The 23,976-nt window shown below is 31.2% G+C and overlaps 1 protein-coding gene across 1 annotated transcript; it reads left to right on the forward strand.

Annotated features, from left to right (window-relative positions):
* Positions 1-6,989: 6,989 nt before the first annotated feature.
* LOC118194395 (peptidyl-prolyl cis-trans isomerase-like) lies at positions 6,990-20,883 on the forward strand. Its single transcript, XM_035365544.2, has 5 exons — positions 6,990-7,202; positions 8,802-8,832; positions 11,699-11,884; positions 12,010-12,085; positions 20,381-20,883. The coding sequence occupies exons 1-5, from the start codon at positions 7,134-7,136 to the stop codon at positions 20,511-20,513; spliced, it is 495 nt and encodes a 164-aa protein (XP_035221435.1). The 5' UTR covers positions 6,990-7,133; the 3' UTR covers positions 20,514-20,883.
* Positions 20,884-23,976: the final 3,093 nt, after the last annotated feature.

Raw genomic sequence — 23,976 nt, forward strand, 5'->3', positions numbered from 1 at the left:
TGCTTTACTTCGCTAGTGCATTCTCATTAGAACTGATGAATTTAACACTTGATTTCGCCTTCGGATGAGCGGTGTAATTGCGTTCTAATTGACTTAATTACCGTGAATTGTCTTAGGGGATAAAATTTAAATATCGTGTAAAAATTCTATATTATTGTATGCCAGTATTGAAAGAAACAATCTGATAAGAAATGGCTTCAACTTGTTTTGAAACTGAGGCGTAAAAGGTTACCAGCGAAGATATTCCGTCTGGCATCAGTTAAACCATTATTGGCGACTTTATCGTTCGCGCCGGCAAAACGGAAAAGTACCAAAAGAGGAAACATGAAATGCTGGATATGAACATTTCACTGTGAATCACAGTCATAATTTTATAGACCCACGAAACTGGATGCCATACCCAAACTGTGAAGCGATTGTGGTGCAGTGCTAAATGGATTAATAAACTTGAGAGAGACACTGCTGACCATCATTTAGAGTCGTATTTGACAAAATTTGTGTGGCGTCGGTTACATTCAAAAACTGAAAATGTTTCTGCAATAATGAATGATATTTGTAATTTTATGTTATCTGTTTAAATTGAATTTAATTTTATTTTGTTATTTTTTTATTTATGTGTATAGTATTCTAAGTTAAAAAATTAAAAAGAAAAATTTACTTTCTTTAAGAAATTTTTTTTTAAATTTGCTTTTTACAAAACTAATTTCATTTGAGTTTTTTTAACTCTGTTATTTTACGTTAATTTATAATTTTCTACCCAAAAGAAAAGCAGTGCATTTCAACTGACGCCGCTGTAACGGAAAGTATCTAGAGCGGAAATTTTATAATCCGTTTGGAGAAAATGAGTCCTTTATACCTTAAGTACAGATGAGCATACAAAAAAGATTCCTTTAGTCCTTAAGTACAGATATCGTTAAATTGCATTCCATAGAGGTCAAAAGGAACATTTTCGTTGAAATATGACACCCGGAATTTTTCGGGATTACAATATTTCCTTTACTTCGTACAAAGAAGTAAAAAGAATAGAAGTTATTTTTTAACACCTAAGAAATATTTTCTGACGATAAATTTCAGTAACGTTTTTTTAAATGGTCGGGCGCTTTATAATTTCAGTAACATAAATGTTTGAATACAAATGTGAATCATTGCATCTGCGATAGAAGGTCCTAAAGCCACAAGACCTACAATGTCTCTCAAAAGTGTACAAACACTTTAAGAATTTTCAGAAAAAGCGCTGTAATCCCAAATATAAAGGCCAGTATTTTTTCATATGATCTCCATGTGATTTTGGATAAAACCAAGCTTTTTAATTTTTAAAACTGACTTATTTTCTTTTTCTAAAAGGGAAAATGTAAGGAAGCATAGATAAAACATGTCACAAAAGGGATCGTAGATCGTACACTGAAATATTTTCGTAAAATTTCATAAATAAAATTATCGTCTACAGCTTTTTTTTATTTTTGTATTTTGGTGAAGTTTAAAAAATTGTTTGGCTTTATTTTTTCCTTGCATACTTCATTATATTTTATTTAATGTTTAAAACTCAGTCAGAAGTCGCAAAGAAACAACGAACAGAATTCGAAAATTGATCATTTTTTTATCATAAGGATGGAAATTCGATTCAGGATATCGCTAAACCAGTAAATTTACCGCATTCTATGGTGTAGTATGTGATAAAACGCTTTAAAGACGAAAATTGGATCGAAAATAAAGTAACAAGAGGTCGTCTGGCAAAGTTAACTTAACGTGATCAGAGATTTATAGTTAGAAAATTTGTGAAAAATCAGCGTTTGAGGGCTGTAAAGATTTCTAGAGAATTTATTGAAAAATTTTCTACTTCAATTTCACCTGAAACTGTTCGACGAGTACTCAGATAACCTGGATTACATGAACGCCCTGTCAGCAAAAAATGTAAAAACAATGCAGAATAAAAAAGGCAATAAAAGAACAGAAGAATCAAAACACTATACTTCTGAGTTAAGTCTGTGAATCAGTGGCTCTACCAACAGTCCTACAGAGCAGTAAGTGATTTCTGCTCGTAGACCGTCGTTGTAGATAGGACAGATTAAATTCTTCGGGATGCCAGTGTAAAAAATGTTTAGTAGAAAAGCGCTCCTTTGATAGCATCTCCCTTGTTATGAACTGAAAATTTTGTCAACATCTTGACAACAACAAAATTTTGTCAACAACAATAAATGGAATTTAATTCATCTTTTAACAGCGTCAAATGAAATGTAATTTTTAGCTAATTGTTGAAACATAGAAACCTTTTTAGCCCTAGATCCCACTAGTAACTAAAAATTTTGTAATGAGCCAGTACCCAATGAAAAATAATTTAAAAAATTCCCCCCCTTTTTTTTAAGAGTAATATCATATAATTGAGCCGATAAATCTGCCTGCATAGCCTCGAAATCTTAAAGAAACACTGTATATTGACAGTTCAATATATATAATCTCTAGTTGTTACGCAACAATTTTGAAATTTGCAGTTTCGTCATCCAAATCTGTTTTAAATTTCCCAACAGAGGTATATAAGGCGAAGCATTCACGCGATGGGGCTACATCATTAGAAAAACAAGTCAAAAAAAGACTCAGCTATATAAGTTCTAAGTTATTCTGTCTCTGGATATCTTAAATAAATAGTCTTCAAAGCAAGTACCAGAATACCTCAAATTGAGACCTTTAGACATATGAAAATTCAAAACAATATTTATCGACTCAAAAGTGGACTAGTTAGTTCCTGTATCTCGCCATCTATCCAAATAATCATTTCTTTTCAAAACTTTCTTCTTTGTCTTTTGAATTCTGAGGCAGTTTGGATAACATTTCATATAAATGTCCCTAAGTATCGTTTTTATATAAATGGTTTTTGTCATCTATTTTAGTCTTATTTGATTTATCTATCTGCTAAAAATAACATATCATCAATTGGCTGGATTTCGATAGTGCTATTTACTAACCTGAGTATTTTAGCAAAACATTTAATTCTTCTTACAAAGTTTGAAGATATATAGTAGATACCAAAGGTTCAGAGCAATAGGTAACTTGGGCGGATGAAAGATTTACAGGTACTATTCAAGACTGAACGACTACATTTCCACAGACAATTAGCAAAGCGTTTTAAAGTAGGAATCGTTGAATACTACATTCAGAAATAGTACACTCATGTCCATAAATTAAGGATAATGCAAAATCAGGCAAAGGAAGAGTTAGAAGCAAAACAAATTTGACTTATTTGTAAAGCTTATTTATTAAACAAAAGGTAAAGAGCAAAAAAAGATGCTATAAGTTTGATATTATTAAAAAAAATTACCGACTTTTTCTCGCTGGAGCAATTTACAAAAAAAAAAAAAAAAAAAAAAAAAAAAACTATTTACAAAAAAACCATTATTACATGGTTGGTATGACTGTTAATACATTGTATGTCTCCCAGACGATGCAATACAGTCCGTACAACGCCTAGGCATGCTGAGTATCAAATTATCGATCTGAACTTGGGGGATATTACACCACTCAAAAAGCAATGCTCACCGAAGTTTCGGTAGGCATGTAGGAGGAGGTTGACGGGCTGCAACTCAAATTAAAACATTCAAAATTAAAAGGGTTTCATTACTTTTTTGTGTGAGCTAAGGACATTTCATTACTCATTGATGCCAGCTTATAAAATATATTGTGGAAAAATTAAAAATTTTTGGGTTTTTTGTTTTTCAAATGGGTCAAAAAGAGTAGTGTGGTAAAGAAGCTATTTTTGAATGATTCATATCAATTAATGGATGCCCAGAAAGATTTGATGCTGCCATCTGTTATTAACTTTAAGTAGTAATTTAATTTTAGCAGCGGTTTTGAGGAAAAAAAATGAAATTTTCTAAATTAAAAAAAAATGTTGAAAATGCGGTTTCAAGGCGAAACCACCGCTCCTGAAAGGGTTAAGAAGCAGTGCAGTACAGCGCAGACCTACTTCCTAGTGGTGTACCCTGGGCAACGTTCTTTATGGTAAATACAGTTTTTGGCATGCGGTCTCATCTTTTTAGTCCCCCCCCACACACAGCCACATTGGGTTCTGCAAATTTTAACCGAAATGCCGGTGATTCGCCTGGTTTAGAGCAGAATATAGTAACATTGAATTTATGATGTATAAACGAGTTACATATTAGGAAAATATTGAGAAAAATCTTCTGTTATATTAAATGCTTTTGACTCTTTTTACAACACTTTTTAAAAATTAAACATAGAAAACCCATAATTTGTCGAAACTTTCGTCTTCTAATTGAGATCTAGTTTTTTTAAAAAATTTCTCAGTCACTGAAAAAAACTATCTTAGACTCTATTCTTATCGTTGGATAGCCATTGGAAAAATATATGCTACTGAAAATATTTTCTTATTTGTTCTCTCTGAAACTATTCCAATTCCTTTTCAACAACTTAATTGAATTTCTTTCTTTTTTTCCGTGAGCTCAGTTATATATATATATATATACAGGGATTGTCAAGTGGTGTTACTTCGCCATCCATGAAGCTGGGTACAGATATATATATATATATACACTTTTGGTGCTGCTGATTGCCTCCAAAAAGGGAGGTGCACAACTACATACTATAGCAGTCTAATCTATCCTTTCTCAATATTGTGATGATGTATGGATATGATGTTTAAAACGTGAGGAAATTGAAATTAAATTTTCTTCTTTAAAGCGAGTTGCTACAAATTAGGCTGAATCAGATGATAAAATTTGTACTGCTTTGATCGACGCCAAATCTAAAGAATTTGGTGTTGAATATGAGAAAATTGAAGAATATCGAGAAAAATTAGATGTAGTTCGCATTCGTAATAAAACATGTCTCGATAAACTTTCAAATTTTTGTGAACCGTTGGCGACGATTACAGGTGAAAAACTTTCCAATAGACCTGGTTAAATTCAGCATGGAAATGAAAGATTGCTTCGCGTTTTGGAGTCAGTTTAGTAGAGTTCATAATGATCAGTCAACTGGTAATGAAACAAATTTCAGTATCTTATTTAATGCATAACAGTTAGCAGTAGAGCTTGAGAAATTGTAGATAGCCATCCGCCAATTTCTTATAACTATGCAAAAGCCATTAAAAGCCTAAAAGTAAGATTTGGCCGCCAAGAGCTACTTGTTGAGTATTATGTTCGCGAACTGCTATCACTATTAGTAAAATATGTTATGATCATAAAAAGATGAACATCATGCAGCTATGTGATAGATTGGAGTCATATTTGACGTCTTTAGAGTCGACTGGCGTAACTACTGGCAAGTATGCTGCTATGTTATCCCCCATTGGTGGAATTATGCATACCCGAAATGATCAATAAAGAAGAAATATGCTCTTATGGTGAGAAACCATTCCAGTTATTCTTGTTTCTCCCCACAGAAGTTGAGGGTGAAGAACGAATTCCTTTAGGCAAAGCTGGTTTTAAATGAAATTAATCAAAAATAAACAAAAAACGAACTTTTAACTGGGGCTGACTATGCTGGAAGTCTTTCACCGGGAACTTTTTCCATTTATCATCTGGTCTTGTTGCAATACAAACACTACTCGGCTGGATTATTATGGGCAAGATAAACCACTGCATTTCATCTCAAAGTAATATACCTTTGATAACCGGTATGATAATTCACAATAATAATTTGGAGAATTTATGCAAATTAGATGCTTTGGGAATAACTGACCCCAGTGAAAGTAAGTCTAGTGTAGAAATGGAAATTGATGTATTGGATCACTTTCATAGGACTCTGAGAAAACGTGATGGTGGTAAATATTAAGTTCAATTTGCCATAGGTCGATGATTGGAATAATTCACCAGTCAATAGAGACATTGCTGAAAAGAGATTGCTCTCAACTACAAAGAAAATTAAATTAGAAGAAAAATTTGAAGATTATAATACGGTAATCTAAAACTGGTTACAATCAGGAGTGGTCGAAGGAGTGCCACATAATGAAGCAGAGGGAAAAACACACTGCCTTCTAGATTTCTGGAATGGACATTTAAACTGAATTATTGTTTTGAACTGGGAACTTTATTACATGGTTTGATTACTAATTGTACATTATTAATCAACTGGTGAGAGGACTGCATACTCCACCTTTAGGTAGCCACAAAGCAAATCTGGCAACAAGTGTAATGAAATAATTTGCTCAATGCAACTGGCATCACTGTTTATGTTTAGAATTAATTTTGTTTTAAAGCATAAGTTCGCGATAAAAATTCTAAGGAGAAAGTAGATTAGCAACCTATCCATTCTCAATACGAGATATTTCTAGTGTACTTCCTTACCTCAAAACGCATGGCGTATTTTCGAAGTGAAACTGTCTCGAATAAACATTACATATGGGGAAATTCACGAAAACGCCCATTCAGCAAATCTCGTTCTTCAGGAATGAAACCGAGTTCGAACTATCACTGTTCAGCGACATTACCGCTTGGCCGTTGGTGGCTCCGAGACATTTATGACCATCAGGTTTGAATATAAGTCTCATAATTTAAGGTGTTTCCTAGTAGTCTCTGGAGTGAACAAAAAGTTACAAATTACCTTTTTATTCCCTGTAACTGATTATATCGGCATGAAACGAACATAAAGTTGGGGACAGTCTCAGTTGTTATTGCTCATTTATATCACAGTCAACTGTCTATTCACTTGCATTTTAAAACTTACCTTTTAAAATACCTATCTTCTGACATTTTGATATAAGAAAAAGGGAAATCGTGGACGAGAACAGGCGAGGCGACTTGTTAGTTAAAAAATTCTGAAGAAAAGAAAAGGAAAATAACGATTTGAGATTATATCTTTAAAAAGTTTCTTTATTTTTCTGCTCTGGCTACCTGTTGTTATCAAACAAATGGAGAAATTTAATTTATTTGATATCGAAAGTATTTTACAATTAATCATGTTTTATTTTCAACTACTGATTTACTCTGCTGATGGCAACAGAAAAATATTCTAGAATTTGCTGTTTTTATTTTCGAAGCCAATGTAGAAATATAACGCATGCGCTTTCCCGCCAGCGGAGAAGGAATTACCTTGACGTTGCGGTAGTGATTGCGGCGAATTCTAACAATATTAGTTATTTTATACATTCGTGCGATATCTTTTAATCAAAGACAAAAAAAATAATGGCTCTTCCAAGGTGCTATTTTGATATGACTGCTGATGGAGAACCGCTTGGAAGGATCGTGTTCGAAGTAAGAATTCGCTTCCTTTATATCGCTTTAATCAAATATCTGCATTAGCAAATGTGCATATAATCTAATTATAAAAATTAATATCGGCGTTTTAATTACCATATATATATATATTGATAATTAGAATGTCCAGAATTTTTGTATCGGTTTTCTGTATTAATTGCTTATACTTTTGTTAAATCTCTGGATGCCGGTTTATTAAGGGCGAGGCCTGAAATACGGCTTTATATTAAATACATTTTGAATTTCTGCGAAAACAAAGCAATTTTTTCTCTAAAGTTCCTTATTTAGTTAGTTAAACGTATCATTTTTATAAATATCTGTTCTGTGAAATTTAGAATAACATATTTGTACTATTTTAATGTAACTGTTTAGCATTAGAGCATACACTATTCTGTCGGAATTTTATAGCGAATTCAAATTTTCCTGAAGATTGTTACTTCAGAGTCCAATACGAATACTGATGTCACAAATCCGCATTTATAAAAAGTTGTTAAAATTTTATGAAGAATTTCAAATCAGGGATGAAGGAGAAATTTTGTAAAATTAAATATATTAATAATATAAATAAATATATTTAAAAGTAGGTGAGCGAGATGGAAAGTAAAGCAAAATTTATTTTATTATTAACTTTTTAGAGAGTTTGTAATTTATAAGATGTATATTATCATATAATCATATAATCAAAATTTTAAATACCAATTTCTGCAGTATGATTGATAAATATATTGTCAAATAAAAAAACTAATTTTTTAAACATAAAAGTAGTACCCCAGCTTCCACTTTTTTTTTCAGGGAAACCCTGCAAAAATATATCTTAAATATAATCCATGAGTACTGTTTTGCATTATGATTCAACCTATTTATTTAATCATCTCTTTTCCATGCTGTTTGAGTGAATGTACTCTTCTCTTATATCCACGAATATCCAGTTTTATGTGATTTATAAGTTACTCGAGGTGAAACTGTTGTTATAAAAGAATAAAAAGCAAAGCATGCAGTGCATAAAATTTTAGTGAAATGAATTTCAAAATTGATAATTATCATGCAAAGTTAAGAATGTTCAAAGGCTGTGTTAAAGTTTTAAATTTAATCCATTTAAATTTGTTTCGTAGTTTTTGGGAGAATTCGGTAATGCATTTCTTAAAATGATAAAAGTATTTAAAGTAAGCATATGATCAGCATAGCAAATCCATAGTTTCTTCAAATAAAATTATGCCAGATATGTAGTAGAAAAATACTAAGTGTGAATTAACAGTTTTAGATTTTTGTTCCTTTTAATTTTTAATATTTCTTCTATTCTGTCATATTTTCTATCAGTTTCATAAACTAAAATTTTAAGTCAACTTGATGATTTCAAATGATATTTATAATGACTCAAAAAAATTTTTTTAGTGAATACATACCTAGAAAATTGCACATAGATGATATTTTTCTGTAGTAGTGAGTTATTTTTATTTCAAATTATGTGTATTAATATTTTAAGACCTTTATTGTATTTAAAATTATGATGTAGGAAAAAATTCAACATCTCAAAAATTAAGATGTCGAACTGTGTATCAAATTTTTCTTTGCTTAACATATTTTTATTTTTTGCAGTTACGATCTGATGTGGTCCCCAAAACTGCTGGTAAGTATATGATATTAGCCAGATGGTACTTTTATTAAATGAATGAAAATTTTGAGCTTAAAATTCAAAAGATTTGGTTTCCGATATTAAACATCTCTTGCACAAGTGAAAAAATGATCCTTTCTACCATTTTCTTTGATGTATTAATTATTTATTTTATACCAAATGGCTAAAAGTTATAAGATTAGCAATCAAAGTAGAAATTATGTATTACATAATAACTGATATGTTAGTTATCAATCACAATATAGTTTCGCACTAGTTACAGATTTACATTAATTTCAGAATAGCTGTTAATCATTTGGGCAATTTCTGGGGAGGTGAAGATTTTAAAGTAACCAGTGCTTTAAGGCCTAAAATGGGAACTGGCAATCAGTACTGCTGTTAAATAAAGTTGAATGCATATTATCTTCAGGATTAGTGCAATCTTTTATGTACACTGCAGTTAATAACAAAACTTGTCTCATCAGTGATTAAGTTGCTACTTTCATGTGATATATAGGGGTATGCAATAACAGCATTGCAAATAATTTTTAAAATATGTATTAATTTCTGTACAGTTGTGCTTAATAATATTTAAAATTTAAACCCCAAACTTCTTGGAAACAATTGTAGTTAGCCTTATGAAATCGAAATTAAGTCGTAGCTCTTAAGGAAATGAATTACATTTATCAGAAGGATACAGCATCTATCAAATTGAAAAAAAAATGTTAGGCATTTTAATAAATACCCTTTTCTCTCTCACACGCATTATGTATGTAAGATATTGCATAAATCATGATGCAGATGCTTACATAATGCTTAAAATTTTGCAATCTAAGTTTAATACTAACCATAAGAAATAAATCTTGAAGCTAGATCATTCTGAATTAAACTTTCATCTTAAGATGCACTGTGTTCTAAGATGAAAGGTCATTGTCACTCTGTCCTAAGAACCTGCTTGCTTTTCGCTGCTGTATTATTTTTCATTCCACCAAATTAATTGTTATGAAGTTGCAGTGTTGCCAGAACTAACAGTATTTCTGCTTGCCATCCATTCATATGGCTGCTGACCATTTGAGCAAAGTTTGTTAAAAATAAGTCGCCAATTTTATCATCTGTATATAAAGGGCAAAATGCACAGCATTAATAAAGTCATTTCACCTGAATTGTTCAATGAAACTGTAAATAATAAATCATTTTCTTTAATACTGAATGAGTCGGCAGAGTTTTCATTATGTAAGCATCTACGCGTATATGTATGTTGTTAGAATGAAAAATAAAATATCAACAAGGTTTTTAAGATTCAATTAAGCTGTAAATAAAAATTAAAGTAACACCAGATTTCTAAATAACAACACATATTTAACAGCAAAAAAATTGTAGTAGTTTTTATTAGTAATCGGAATCTGAAGTTAAATGAATCAACACGCTGAATGCAAAATTAAATGAAAATGATTAATTGTTAAAATACAAAAGAATTAATGTGACAAGTTTAATAAGCCAAACAAGAGGAAGCACCTAACAATGGATATAAATAAGCTAATTAAAAAATAGCAACTGGAAATTAGTTTAGAGAAGAAATACAGAAAATCTATTGTGTCTGTAAAAGATTTCAATACTGTGTTTATAGAATGATAAAATTGTGACTGATGTCACATTTATGGATACTTCTAAAGACTTCTTTGATTTGAAGATTTATTATATAGCTAAATTTTTTAGGTAAGCACATGCAATTTCAGTTCAAAACTAAAATTTTTGGTAAAATAGAAAGATTCAGAGTTTATTAGCAATTAATTTGGAAAGTGCACTTCTGGTGTTGATAAAATATACTAGCATGCACATAAATTCAGTTAACATTTAGTGAAATAATTTGTTTTTGCAGTTACATTGTGTCCCCAGTGAGTGTCTTAAGTAATGAATGAAATAGCAGAAAACTCCATTACAGTCAGTTGTTCAATTTCTTTCCTGATTTAGATGATTATAGTTAATGAGGATGATCTAAATCAGGGTTTTATTATTTTCTACAGTTTTTTCCTTTTAAAAATATCAGTTTTGTACTCTTTCATATGTAGCCTTGATGTAACTAAACACATTTTCGCTGATTTCATTGTGAAAAAAATGACGATGCATTGTACTCAGTGTTATTATTAAAAACATAAATTGAAGTGCTGTTAGCTATGTTCTTGAAAGCTCTTGGGCTTATATTTCAGTTAATTAGTGCTATGTTTGCCTATTGAATCATATCTTATGTATATATATTCATTAGTTTTCCCCCCTTTATAACTTAGGTTAGTTTGAAGTCATGAAACTCATAAAAACAGAAAAAGAACATGTTAGCTATTGAAACTCTGAAGTGCTGGAATGTGTTGGTAGTAAAAAGCCTGAACATTGCTTATAATTATTTAATTTTTGCTTTAAAGTGGTATCAATTACCAAAAAAAAAGGGGAGGGGAGATTTTTTTAAAATTAAATGTACAATAAATATTCATATATAACATATATACACAGTTTTTAAGTATGTTTTTATATCACATATGCATGCTGTTTTTGTGTTTTTTAGATTAATGAGCCATTTACATGTGGCTTAAGGTCTGGTCCATATAGGCTGTTTAATCAATTTTTTCTATTTATATCAGTGGTTTTCAAACTATAAGTCAGGATACATAATGTGGATAAAAATGCTAAAAAGTCTAATTGGTGGTATGTAACGAAGGGTTGCACTCTAATTGGGATCACAAAATTATTTTTGAGGTTGTTTGCATTTTTATTGGGTGGCACTGTCATAAAGTTTCACACTAGTATATATTATGAGATGTTTTGTAATTTTGTTTTAATATTCTTTCAATATCTTTGAATTAAATATTTTCTGATAATTTTTTTTCAGAAAATTTTCGAGCTTTATGCTCTGGAGAGAAGGGCTTTGGATACAAAGGAAGCATTTTTCACAGAGTAATCCCAAACTTTATGTGTCAGGCTGGTGATTTTACTCATCACAATGGCACAGGTGGAAGGTCAATTTATGGAGACCGATTTGAGGATGAAAATTTCAATTTGAAACACACTGGGCCAGGTATTAACTAGTTTTATGCTAACCTTATTTTTAATGTAGCAAGCTCCAGAACCAGTTTATATCAGTTTTACAGAAACTGTTTATATAATGAAAGTGTCGAAGTATATATATTTAACTATTTTTAGGTGTCCTGTCAATGGCAAATGCTGGTCCTAATACAAATGGGTCCCAGTTCTTTATCACCACAGTCAAAACGAGTTGGTAAGTAAATTTTTCCTTTTGCATTTTATATGTATTTTTGCCTTGTTTGCCTCTCCTGATCCAATTATATGTAAACACTTCGAAAAGATTTGTCGAGTTACTTCCGATTTAACAAATTATTTTTGCATATGCATGCTTGCAATTCCTCATATTATGTAGATGTTCTTAGTTAGTCCCCATGTTCTCAGTCATTTACATGCAAATAATTAGAAGCAGTTTATTGAGTTACTACCAGTTTGAATGCTTGCAATTCCTCATGTGCAATCATATACAGAGTATACCACTATGTTCTCAATTACTAACATAAAAATCTCCAACTTTAAAATAATTAAACTTTCATGCATATTTTAATACAATGTTGTTCTAAAAAGAGTGCAGTACAAAATCCAAAATTCAAATCAATCTAATGTTAGGAAAACAGAATTTTTTCTTATAATGTCTAGAAATATTATATTCAGTTCCTCAAGAAAAAGTAGATGTGCTATGAAATCGATTTTTCTCCAGACTAACAGAGATTACTACATGTGACTTTTAAACACTGGTTTGGGATCATGCCCTGGCTAAATGATAATACATTGGTTAACATTGGCCATGATCACACTTTCAGCCCTTGAATTGACTGGCAGGGAAAATAGCATTTTTCTAATCTATTCCTTTCGCAATAATAAATGGTCTCACCTTCAAACATGTGGTAAAGTTGCTAAACACTGGTAGTTCGGCCTGGGTTTGATTCTTGGGAAACAGGTTGGTTGCATGAGAGTTTTCATGATTTTCCCCATGGGTAACATGGATACAAGTTAGTTTTCCTCAGGAAGTCCTCCATGTACACATTATCTCTTACCATAGCGGACGCCTTGTGTGCTGTGCATATTCAAATAACCTAACCCAACCTAAATCTCATCCAGGTGTAATTGTGATTCAAATATAGCAGAAGTGCCAAATTTTTTTACTTTCTGGATTTCTAAGGTTGAATTGTCTCAAATTTTGTTATAAAATATCAGTAGAAATAAAATCTGAGATATGATCTGATGATTTCCACATTGCAAATCACACAAAGTGTGTCTATTCAGCTCGTTCAAGTATTGCCATTTGGGGTACATCTCATATTATTGTTTGTGCCATGGATATCCTAAAGGAAAATGAGGTAGGAGGGTAAAGAGGTGAATTTCAGTCACAAGACTTGTAGCTATCAAAGCTAAAGTTTTTTACTGTTCTCACTGAATCTGATGACTAAGTGACTTCAGTATCCACTGATCTACGGAAAGCACATTTTATACCTAAGGATCAGAAACACTTTAATATTCATTGGAAGAAGGAAACATCATACAGACACCTAGCTGTAGCATCAAAGGATTGGTACTGTCTAATGTTGGTTCATCTGGACAAGTTTATTTTCATGTCTCCAGTGAAAGGTGGTGCTTGGAGAATATGCTTTGTGTTAATTTTGTGCAATGTAAATTCTTAGTTTGTTTTTATGGCTGTTGAGTTCTACTCAATAGTCATGTGTTCGAGCCAACGAGCTTTTTGCTTTTTCTGTTTCTGAAAATGTTTTGTAAAAATGGAAATATTTCTATGTTTATTGTAAAACATTTTATGTATTCCTTAATTTAAATAATGAAATATTTATTGGAATCTGACATCAGATAAGTGAATGCAGGAATCCAATAAATTCCGATAGGAGAGTGATTGTGAAAGGAAAACTAGTCTGAAAGTAGTGTTTGGTTCAGAAACTGACATTAAAGGAATTTGTTTTTGTGCATATTGCAATTCTGCACTGTTGTGAAAGATTAAATCTTTTCTAACATGCTGTGCAAGAATTTCATGAGAAAGCAAGATAATCTAAGATGATAATTTTAAAGAGAGAAAGATGCTAATTTTACTGTCCTTATATTTAGGAGTTACAACAAAATGTTGGCATTATGAGAAAAACAAGATTGAAAGTGCTTTCACTGTCTTTTATGATGAAGCATTATCTTCCATTTTCATTGGCTCTTCACATTATTCAGTTAACTCAAATATTAGCTAATGACATGAATTCATTAAATTCATTACAAATGAGTAGAATAACAATATCCTACAAAGTCCATAATAAAGTATGGACTTGCACAGACTATTAAAGAGCAGCAGTAGGAAACTCTGAAAAAGTTTTCTTTTTTTTTTTTTTTTTTTTTTTTTAAATATTAATGACAGCATGAACAAGAGCTAATGAAAGTGTTTGACAATTTTACATGCGGCACTACTTCTGCTTCATACCTGGCTACTCGCGTACTCAAACAACTAACAATTGACGAAGGAACTAAATTCCCAAAGGCAGCTGAAATAATATTACACAATTGTTATATTGATGATGTCCTATTTGGTTCAGACACAGTAGGGTTAATTTCACAACTGCTTGAACTTTTACAAAAAGGTGGCTTTCAATTGCATAAATGGTGTACAAATGATCGCTCAATTTTGGAAACTGCTTTGAGTGCTCGGAACTCAAATTCTTCATGTGCAGTAGTTGATACTAAATCAATAAAATTATTGGTTTTGGAGTGGTATCCAACGCAAGACGAATTTACTTGTCACTTAGGAAATCTCGAAAACAGAGAGTGTTCTACTAAAAGAATAATTTTATCTTCTATTTCGAAAATCTCTGATCCCACTTGGTTGGTTAGCACCTTTTATAGTTGCAGCAAAAATCTTGCTTCAAGATATATGGAAATTACAAATCTCGTGGGATGATCCCTTGCCAGATGAAATCGATCAAAGATGGAAAATCTATTGTGAAGATATCGCAAATCTTGAATGCATTCATATTCCTAGGAGAGTATTATTGCCCAAAGTTACAAATGTAGAACTTCATTGTTTCTGTGATGCATCAGAGAAAGCTTACGCCGCAGTGATTTATTAAAACTCTTCAAATCATTCTTCAGTTTCGGTGCAGCTACTAACATCAAAAACTCGTGTAGCTCTCCTGAAAGTAATTTCTACTCCTCATTTAGAACTCTGCTCTGCAGTTCTATTAGTGCATTTGGTTCAAGTTGTGCAGAATTCATTAAAAATTCATGTTGACGATATTTACGCATGGAGTGGTTCAATGATAGTTTTGTCCTGGATACAATCAGAACCAACACGCTGGCAAACCTTCGCAGCCAACCACGTTACAGAAATTCAATCAGTCTTACCTTCATCGCATTGGAATCGCATAAAAGGAAAGGAGAATCCAGCTGATTGCGCATCAAGAGGTCTTTTGCCTTCAGAGCTTTCTACTCATGACTTGTGGTGGATAGGTCCTCAGTGGCTTAATTCAAATAATATTCCGTTCTCTATCAACTTACCATTTTCAGAAGAGTCTTTAAGGGAACAACGGAAAAATATTTCTTGTTCAATTGGAACAGTCGCTTCGCAAATTCCAGTCCTTAATGAAGTTTCATCATTCTTGAAACTTAAAAGAATCCTCGCATGGTGTTTTCGGTTTGCGAATAATTCAGCTAAATCTACCACAACAAGGATTAAGGGTTACCTTAAAACCGAAGAATTGCAATACGCTAGAAATGCAGTTGTTAAGAGTAGTTCAAAGGGATGAGTTTTTTAATGAATATAATCTTCTGAAGGAATAACCAACCTTTAAACTCAAATAGTAAGATCCTTTCTTTGAATCCCTTTATCGATAAGAATGGACTTATTCGCGTTGGAGGAAGATTAAGACAATCCAACATCGCACAGGACAGAAAATATCCTATTTTGTTGCCCAAGAAACATCACATAACACAGATTATAGTGAATCATTTTCATGAATCTCATCTTCATGCTGGCCCCCTGCTATTGCTATCAGTAATTAGAAGGGAATATTGGATAATCCACGCTAGGTCAGTTGTAAGACAACAGATTTGGAAATGTGTGAAATGTCATCGTATACGAGCTAAAACATCTACCCAGATAACGTCTGATTTACCATCGTCTAGAGTCGTTCCATCAAAGGTTTTCTCCAAAGTTGGAATTGACTTCGCCGGGCCATTTCAAGTGAAGCCCAGGCAAGGTCGAGGAGTAAAACCAATGAAATGCTACATTTGTGTATTCGTGTGTTTTACTACAAGAGCTATGCATATTGAATTAGTAGGTAATCTTACATCAGAATCATTTATTGCCGCTTTGAAGCACTTTGTATGTCGAAGAGGAAAACCAAAAGAAGTGCATAGCGATTGTGGCACAAATTTTATTGCTGCAGATAAAGAATTGAAAAGAGTATTAAACTCCTTGAATGAAAATGAATTGGTTAATAAATATTGCTCTACTGAAGGTATTAAGTGGATATTTAATCCTCCCGCACGCCACATTTTGGAGGATTATGGGAAGCTGCAGTCAAATCTACAAAGTTACATCTCAAGCGAACCATAGGTGAACAACTTCTAACGCAAGAAGAATTTGCGACATTGCTAGCTCAAATTGAAGCTTGTTTAAATTCGCGACCTTTGTGTCCACTGTCTGAAGATCCATCAGAATTTTCTGCACTTACGCCAGGCCATTTTTTAATTGGTACCCCGCTAACTGCTTTACCAGAAGAAAGTTTACACGATCAAAAAATTCCTATATTGCAACATTGGAAGCTTGTTGAGAAAATGTTTCAAAGCTTTTGGAAAAGATGGTCCAATGAATACATTTCTAATTTGTAACAACGTTCAAAATGGTTGAAAGTGCAACCTAATTTAAAGGTTAATGATTTAGTTATCGTAAAGGAAGACAATTTAGCCCTGCTACGATGGAAATTAGGAAGAGTGCTGGAAGTTTTTCCTAGCTCAGATAATATTGTGCGTATTGTGAAGATCAAAACTGCTAATGGAGTTTTCAAAAGGCCAGTTCACAAACTTAGTGTTTTGCCTATCAATGATTAAGTTTTTTCGGCCACCAGAGCTCTCTGCCTGTCTGTGAGATATTATTTCGCAATGCGCAGATTGTATGCGCAGCTCGCATTTTATTCTTGCATTCTTAAAACCGCTAATTGTAACTCTGTTTTCTTACTTTGTGCTGTGTTGTGTTCGAAAGTTCAAACTGCCAAATAAAGGTTAATTTACAGTCCACTCGCAGTGATGTATTCTTAGGTTTATTAATTTAAAGTTAAGATACCGCTATGCAACAATCGGTATGCTTATGTTAGGAGCATATGTGTGAATATTTATAATAATATATTTGCAGTAACTGCTAAAGTATAGATAAACTTCAAAAATGGGTGTCTTTTAACGCAGATTAGTTTTCTAAGGAATAATATTCAGAATGGCATAAATAAAGTAAAAATAATCGAATAGTCCATTTTTTCCCCCCAATGCATTCATTATACAGTATGGAAGTTGGGGGTTCTCCCCTTTCTCCGCAAAATCTCGAATATTGAAACCGTTACAGTTCGCAGCAAAGCAAGCAACGGACTTTTTTTTGGTCACTTTCCAACCTGGATTGAATAGGACTAAAAGTTCTGCGGTCTACTAACCCAAGCGAAGAATGATTCTATTCCAGAAATGTAACGCAGTCTGTTAAAAATTTGAATAAAAAACACCCCAGATTGGTAAATCTGTTTATTAATCAATATGAGTATGGCAGGGATATAGTGCGGAGCACAATGTGTCTTGCTCGACGGTGAAAACCGGATGAAGCAAAGGCGCGTTTTATTTTATTTAGTTATTTATTCTCCGAATACTGGCAGCTGTTGATTCCGATTGCGTAATATCAAGTGCGGAAGAATAAAGGTGTACATATTGTGCAATAAGGTTTGCGATATTTTGCAGAGATAAAATATTTTTACTGTGCTTGCTAAGCAGATTATTTTTCAGTACAATTGGGCTATTTTTTATATGATGCACATATCCAAATGTCAAAAGCATTATTTAGCTGAAAAATCTAAAGAACGGCTAAAATCTACTAAACTTGAAATTACTAGTGCATGTTATGCACCTGAATATATGGTAATTATATATCATAAAATACATTGCTGACAATCAGATTTATACAAAAGTTTGTTTTTAGATACATGAAAGATGAAAAACAAGTTTTATCACTGGATAAATGATATAAAAAATCTAATAATTATATAATTAATACAAAATTATTATGTAAATAATTTATATACAATTTTATATCAATCTTATAATAAAAGAAAAAGTGTGTGTGTTTTTCGTTCGTGTTGCACGTAAGCTAATAGACCCAGGGTTACGAAATTTTGTACATAGGTGCATCTGGACAAGAGCCAATGCACCTCGAAGCGATTTTTTTTTTTCAAAATTCGAATCAGATTTTTTTTATTTTATCTTTTTTTGATGACATTGCATCATTTTGAGTAGTTTCATTCTTTTAGAAATGTAGTTTTGGCAACAGTTTTTCATTCAATGCTTTGTATACTGGACTGCTAACTGTTGAAAATATAAGATAAAATATTGCTTCATTCAATATAACTAAGGAAGTTTAGATCGGTAAAATAAGATTTTTTTTCTTTTTAATCTTATTGTTGGTTTTAATTTTGCTAAAAAATCATTTTTTTTTAACTAAATTCGTAAATTTGTAAACATAAAATCAAAGAGCAAATACTTGTTCTTTTATTACCAGAAGCACCCAGCCATCTTTTTATAGATCACCTATTATCTGAACTTCTAATTATGGTAATTGAATGAAACTTCATAATTCCTTTATTTATGATATAAAAAATGTAATTTAAAAATATTTTTCAAAAATTCTCATTTTAAAATAATGTGGGCGTTAATGGGTTAAACTGAAATATCAATATTCAGTGATACGTGTAACATGTAAATTGTTTCAACTGCAAGTGATCGAACTGTGTTGAATTTTGGAAATTCATACCAACAAGCAATTTTCCAAATTTACATGATTTGGCTGTCTCATATTATTGTAGCTTTGGATAAACATATTTTTGTGAATAAATTTTTCCTATTTTGAATATAATAAAATCAAAATATTCAAGACTAACTGATATGCACATAAAACACCTAATTTTTTTAGCATTTCAGGAATTAATCCTAATATAATATCTTGGTAAGAAAACTACAAATTCACATTAAGTACTGACTGTTTAATAATTATTTAGAATTAAATTTTTCAAGTTATTTGTTCTTATTTTATATATAACCTAACTCACCTAACCTTAAAAAATGTTTATTAACAATAAAACCCAAGATTGTACTTTTGTTTTATTTATTAAATTATTTTTTAATTTTTCATTACTCAGACTTCCATGAAAAAAAAATCCCACAGCTAATCGTACTCTTCCCAAAAGGTTGGCCACCCCTGGTTTAAATGTGTATTTTGAATTATGTAATTATCTATTCAGTTTCTCAGTAATAAGTAATTTAATTTCTATAATATTCTTCTTACGGAATTATATTTTGTAGTAAACCTGTAAAATTGTCATTTACTTAGCTTTAATTTGAAATCTAGTTTGTTTAGTTAGGGAAATTTGATGAGAACCTTGTGGATGTGCTGTTTGGAACCTCATAAGTATTTTCATAAACCTGCCAAAGATTCTTAAAACCTCTCCAGAAATTTTCCCTCTCCAGAAATCAAACTTATTAAAATTTTAATTCTCTTAAATAATATTATTATTTGTATACTGGACCTTTTTTCTTTGGGGGTAGACATAAGTGTTAAGGAATAGATTAGAATTTCTAGGAATGACTTCTGAAAAAAAAAATCAATGATCCTCTCCCCCGTTTTTTTGCAAACTGTGATTTGTCTTGCATGAATGCTACATGGTAAAAATCTGATGTGGGCACCACATTGACTTCCTTGTAATGCCTATTAAATTATACACATTTTTTTTTCTGCATTTCCATTTAAACCTATTTCCTCCTTAAGTTTTATTACAGATATATTTCTCATTCAAGTAATTCAGTACTCACTTTATGGCAAGGCAAAAAGCATAAAAACTCAAAACATCTTCGTTAAAAATTGCAAAATACAGAAAAACATAAAATGCAAAGAAAAAAAAAAAAAAAACCCCTCTTTATCTCCAGCATGTGGAACTGTGTATCAGAAATCCTAAAGATATGCTTATTTTAAAATTATTTTGCGACATTGCTATTGAACTGAATTTTATGATTTAAGTGCAAAGAGCATGATATTTAATAAATAAAGGTAACACAAAACGTTTAAAAAAATGCCCCTTTGGGCATAATTTAAAATCCCCCCCTTTTTTTTGTGTGTTTGTTTCGTAAGTATTAGGTAGCAGTAAATGTTTTAAAACTGTGCAGTTAGATCTTTATTGCGGATTCAAAATAAAACATTTTAATGCATAATTGGTTTATTTATTAGGTTGGATGGGAAGCATGTTGTCTTTGGCCAAGTTGTAGAAGGAATGGATGTAGTGAAAAAGATTGAAAGTTACGGCAGCCAAAACGGTAAAACCTCGAAGACAATCACTGTTGCCGATTGTGGTCAGTTGTAGACCTCATTCGGCCTTAAGCATTTGCGACCTTCATTCCATGTCTTCTCTTAATACAGAATTTTACTTGTGCTTGAGTACATTTTTGAAGATTTTTGCATTATTCTTTTGCTACAAGTTTACTTTTGTTTTATTTGTAATAATACAATGTGGATTTTTTTACCTAGAAATGTTCATATTAGTGTTGATTCTTCCTGAGGAACTGCCATACTAGATATTCTAGTATTATTCCTTTTAACAGCTTGTATAATCTCAAAAGGTTTTTTGAGACAAAATTAAGCATTTTTAGATACTGCTTTAACCATTTCCCCTCACGTCTCTATTTGTAGTGTAGCTTTCTTGTTACCTGACAAATAAAACTTATTAAATGTGAGTTTGTTGTGTAGATTTCTTTTATAAATACATTTAACAAACACCAGTTATTTTAACAAAATAACTGCATAGACTTGCTACTAATCTAAATAAAATGCAAACTAATCTTCTTATGAAATCATTCCTTATTTGTCAAAAGATTCATGTGTAAAAAAAATTGTACAATATTATTTTTAAAATGTATTGTAAAAATATTTTCACATAAACACACAAAAACAGAATACCTGCGATTTATTTTCTAATGAGATAAAGCATTTAATTAGTTGTTATTTATGTGATAGAAATGCTCCGAGAGTTTTCATGAGCATTTCAGAATGAATGAATTTCAGTGTTTCGTAAGCAACATGGATTAACAGAGGAAAATTAGTAATATAAAATACACAACTAATTTAACAATCTATAGTTATCCCAGTTGTATGAATTTACTTTCTTTATTTTCATAACTTATAATATTGCATCTGAATAAGCACTACTTTCTTTATTTTCATATCTTATAATATTGCATCTGAATAAATATAATTATTTTTAAATGCAGCAAATCTTGTCACTTCCCTAAGAAAAACATCTTTAGAAGTGACTAATATTTCTGAAAGGTAAAGTCTTTATTCCTTATTATGCAAGGTAAAAAGCTTCTTGTCTGACCAAAACCATTAAATATGTGTTAAGGTATATTGTGTGTAATTTCATTTTCACATTTCAAAAGTTTAATCCATTAAAAACAAATTGAGGACTTGTGTTTTGAATTCTTACTATAATAGTGAAACTACTCTTATAGAAAAGCAATAATAATCTTTTTAAGCATGCTGAAATTTATTGTAAAAAGACTTGATTTCAAGGATTATGATGTAGCACTGTTTAAATTTATCAGATTCCTAAATAGTTTATATAATTTTTTTAATTTTTCTGCGTAGCTGGTAGTACAGACCAAAAATCCGCCAACTCCTGAAACCTGCATTGCCTCTCAAAATATAAACATTCAGTTTATAGGTTCCGGAAACCGCAATATTGAGTATGAAATATCAAAGAAAAAATACTTACCTAATAATAATGAGTCATAATGGAAATACCAAATTATTCACATCATGATAAAAGTTTTTTCCCCTCTAATCTGCATCAAGGTAAGAAAGCGGATTATTAACTCAACTTTTCTTTCAAGTTCACGATTCATGTTGTTGTATTTTCTGAGCTTTGTTATTTCATGAGATTATTTAGTGCTGCCCTTTTTTTTTTATCCGGATATTTTGTGGATAAATTAAAAATATTTTAAATTTCAGCCCCTTTTAATACAAATACAGATTAGAAACGCATTCGGGATTTTACTACTTGCAACGTTGAAAAATGTAAACACGTTGCATTGACGGTAATGCAAAAAGTGCAAATTCTGCAAAAGATGGCGACAGGTGCTACTTCTCGGTTTATAGCAGAATCATACGGAATTGCGATACGATTGTGTATGATATACGGAAAAATAAAGAAAAGCTGTTGAAATTTTACAGCAACAGTGATTCTAACATCGGAATCCGAAACCAGAAATCTTTGCATGAGGCGAAATCGGCAAACCTCGATGCTGTGTATATATAATACAATGAATAATATAATAAATTTATATATGTAATAATAATTTAATTAAATATATCTAATACGCCTTATTTATTTTGCTCTTTTAGTCTGAATATTGTGATTTATCTTTTCGTCCTAAAATCCGCACAACCTCTGGTTTGAAGCTTTGCGGATTTCTGGAATTCTACTGTATTTAATGAAGCTGTGTTTAGGTTGCAGTGAGGCAGCTTGTTTTGCTTTTAGATGCCATTACAATATCAGATGCCTTTATAGGTTTTGCTGTGTAATCAAAGTATGCCTGTAAAATATTTGAAAACTTCCATAAAACTTACTAATAATAGTAGTCACAATTAATTTATAAGCAAAAACGATTCAATCATTTCAACTTTTTTTTTTTTTTTTTCATTCCCCTTTCTAAACTTAATGAAATTGTATCGGAAGTCACTGAAGGCAGGGAAGACACAGTGCTAGGATAGCTGCTAATAATCATGGTTCCAGATGGCTCATGTTTCATCTCTCATTTCCCCCCTAAATCTAAGACTTTCCTGATTTTTAGATTTTATAATGAAAATATTTTCCAGTAGTAGGGGAAATTTAATTATGGAAATTCTATTATTCACAGCCCTAGTGATTTGCAGCATAATTTTTCGTATTAAATTTTTATTTCATCTGAATTATTGCAGTATACTGGATCTTAATATATCTGAAGTATTTTATTATACATTACTAGAATTTTTTATAAAGATTCAACCAATGTTTGATCAGTAAATATTTGTATTTAATTTTGTTTTACATCAATTTATAGTATATTACTCAATTTATGCATGCATTAATTATTAACTTTTTTCATGTATAAAAGATCTTTGATAAATTAAAGCTCTCTCTCCGTACTTGATATTTGCTCAGTATAAAAATGTAAGAAAACTAAAGGGAAATTAGTCAAATTTTAAAATTTAGAATATCTAATTAAAAATTAAGAGTCTTATTATAAATGGTTGAATAATCTAAATCAAGTATGATAAATTAAGCCAGTTTAGAGTTCCTTTTTCATTAATGTTACCACTCAGTTCATAAAACTGTTTCTGTCTTCTTTTTTTTTTTTTTTTTTTTTTTTTTTTTTTTTTTTTTTTCCAGTAGACACTGCTTAATTTGTTCACAGTTATGATTCAGATACTGTTATCAAATTGCTGTTCATTCATATACAAAAACATGGAAAATACATCGCTTATTATGATCAACAATGTTATAAAATTAATTTTTCAAACTGAATTAAATTCTCCAAATAAGATCAAAATACCCAGAAGGGCTATTAATTTCGTTTTGGCACTTTGCATTGATTCACTATAAATGTCGGTTCACTTGTCAAATTGTTGTCACCAAATATTAGAGCCCTGCATTATATTTATGCTGCGAAAAAACATTACCTAGGAACGTCGAATTTTAAGTTGTCCTCCACTAGAATATGGGCATCTGGAAGCTTGAACTTAATTTGCTTTATTATCTATTTCATATTTTGTAAAACTTTAACGAATTT

This window comes from Stegodyphus dumicola, chromosome 7, assembly GCF_044657685.1.
Source record: "Stegodyphus dumicola isolate Sdum_Otavi_A_Nest chromosome 7, ASM4465768v1".
NCBI classification, from domain to species: Eukaryota; Metazoa; Arthropoda; class Arachnida; order Araneae; family Eresidae; genus Stegodyphus; species Stegodyphus dumicola.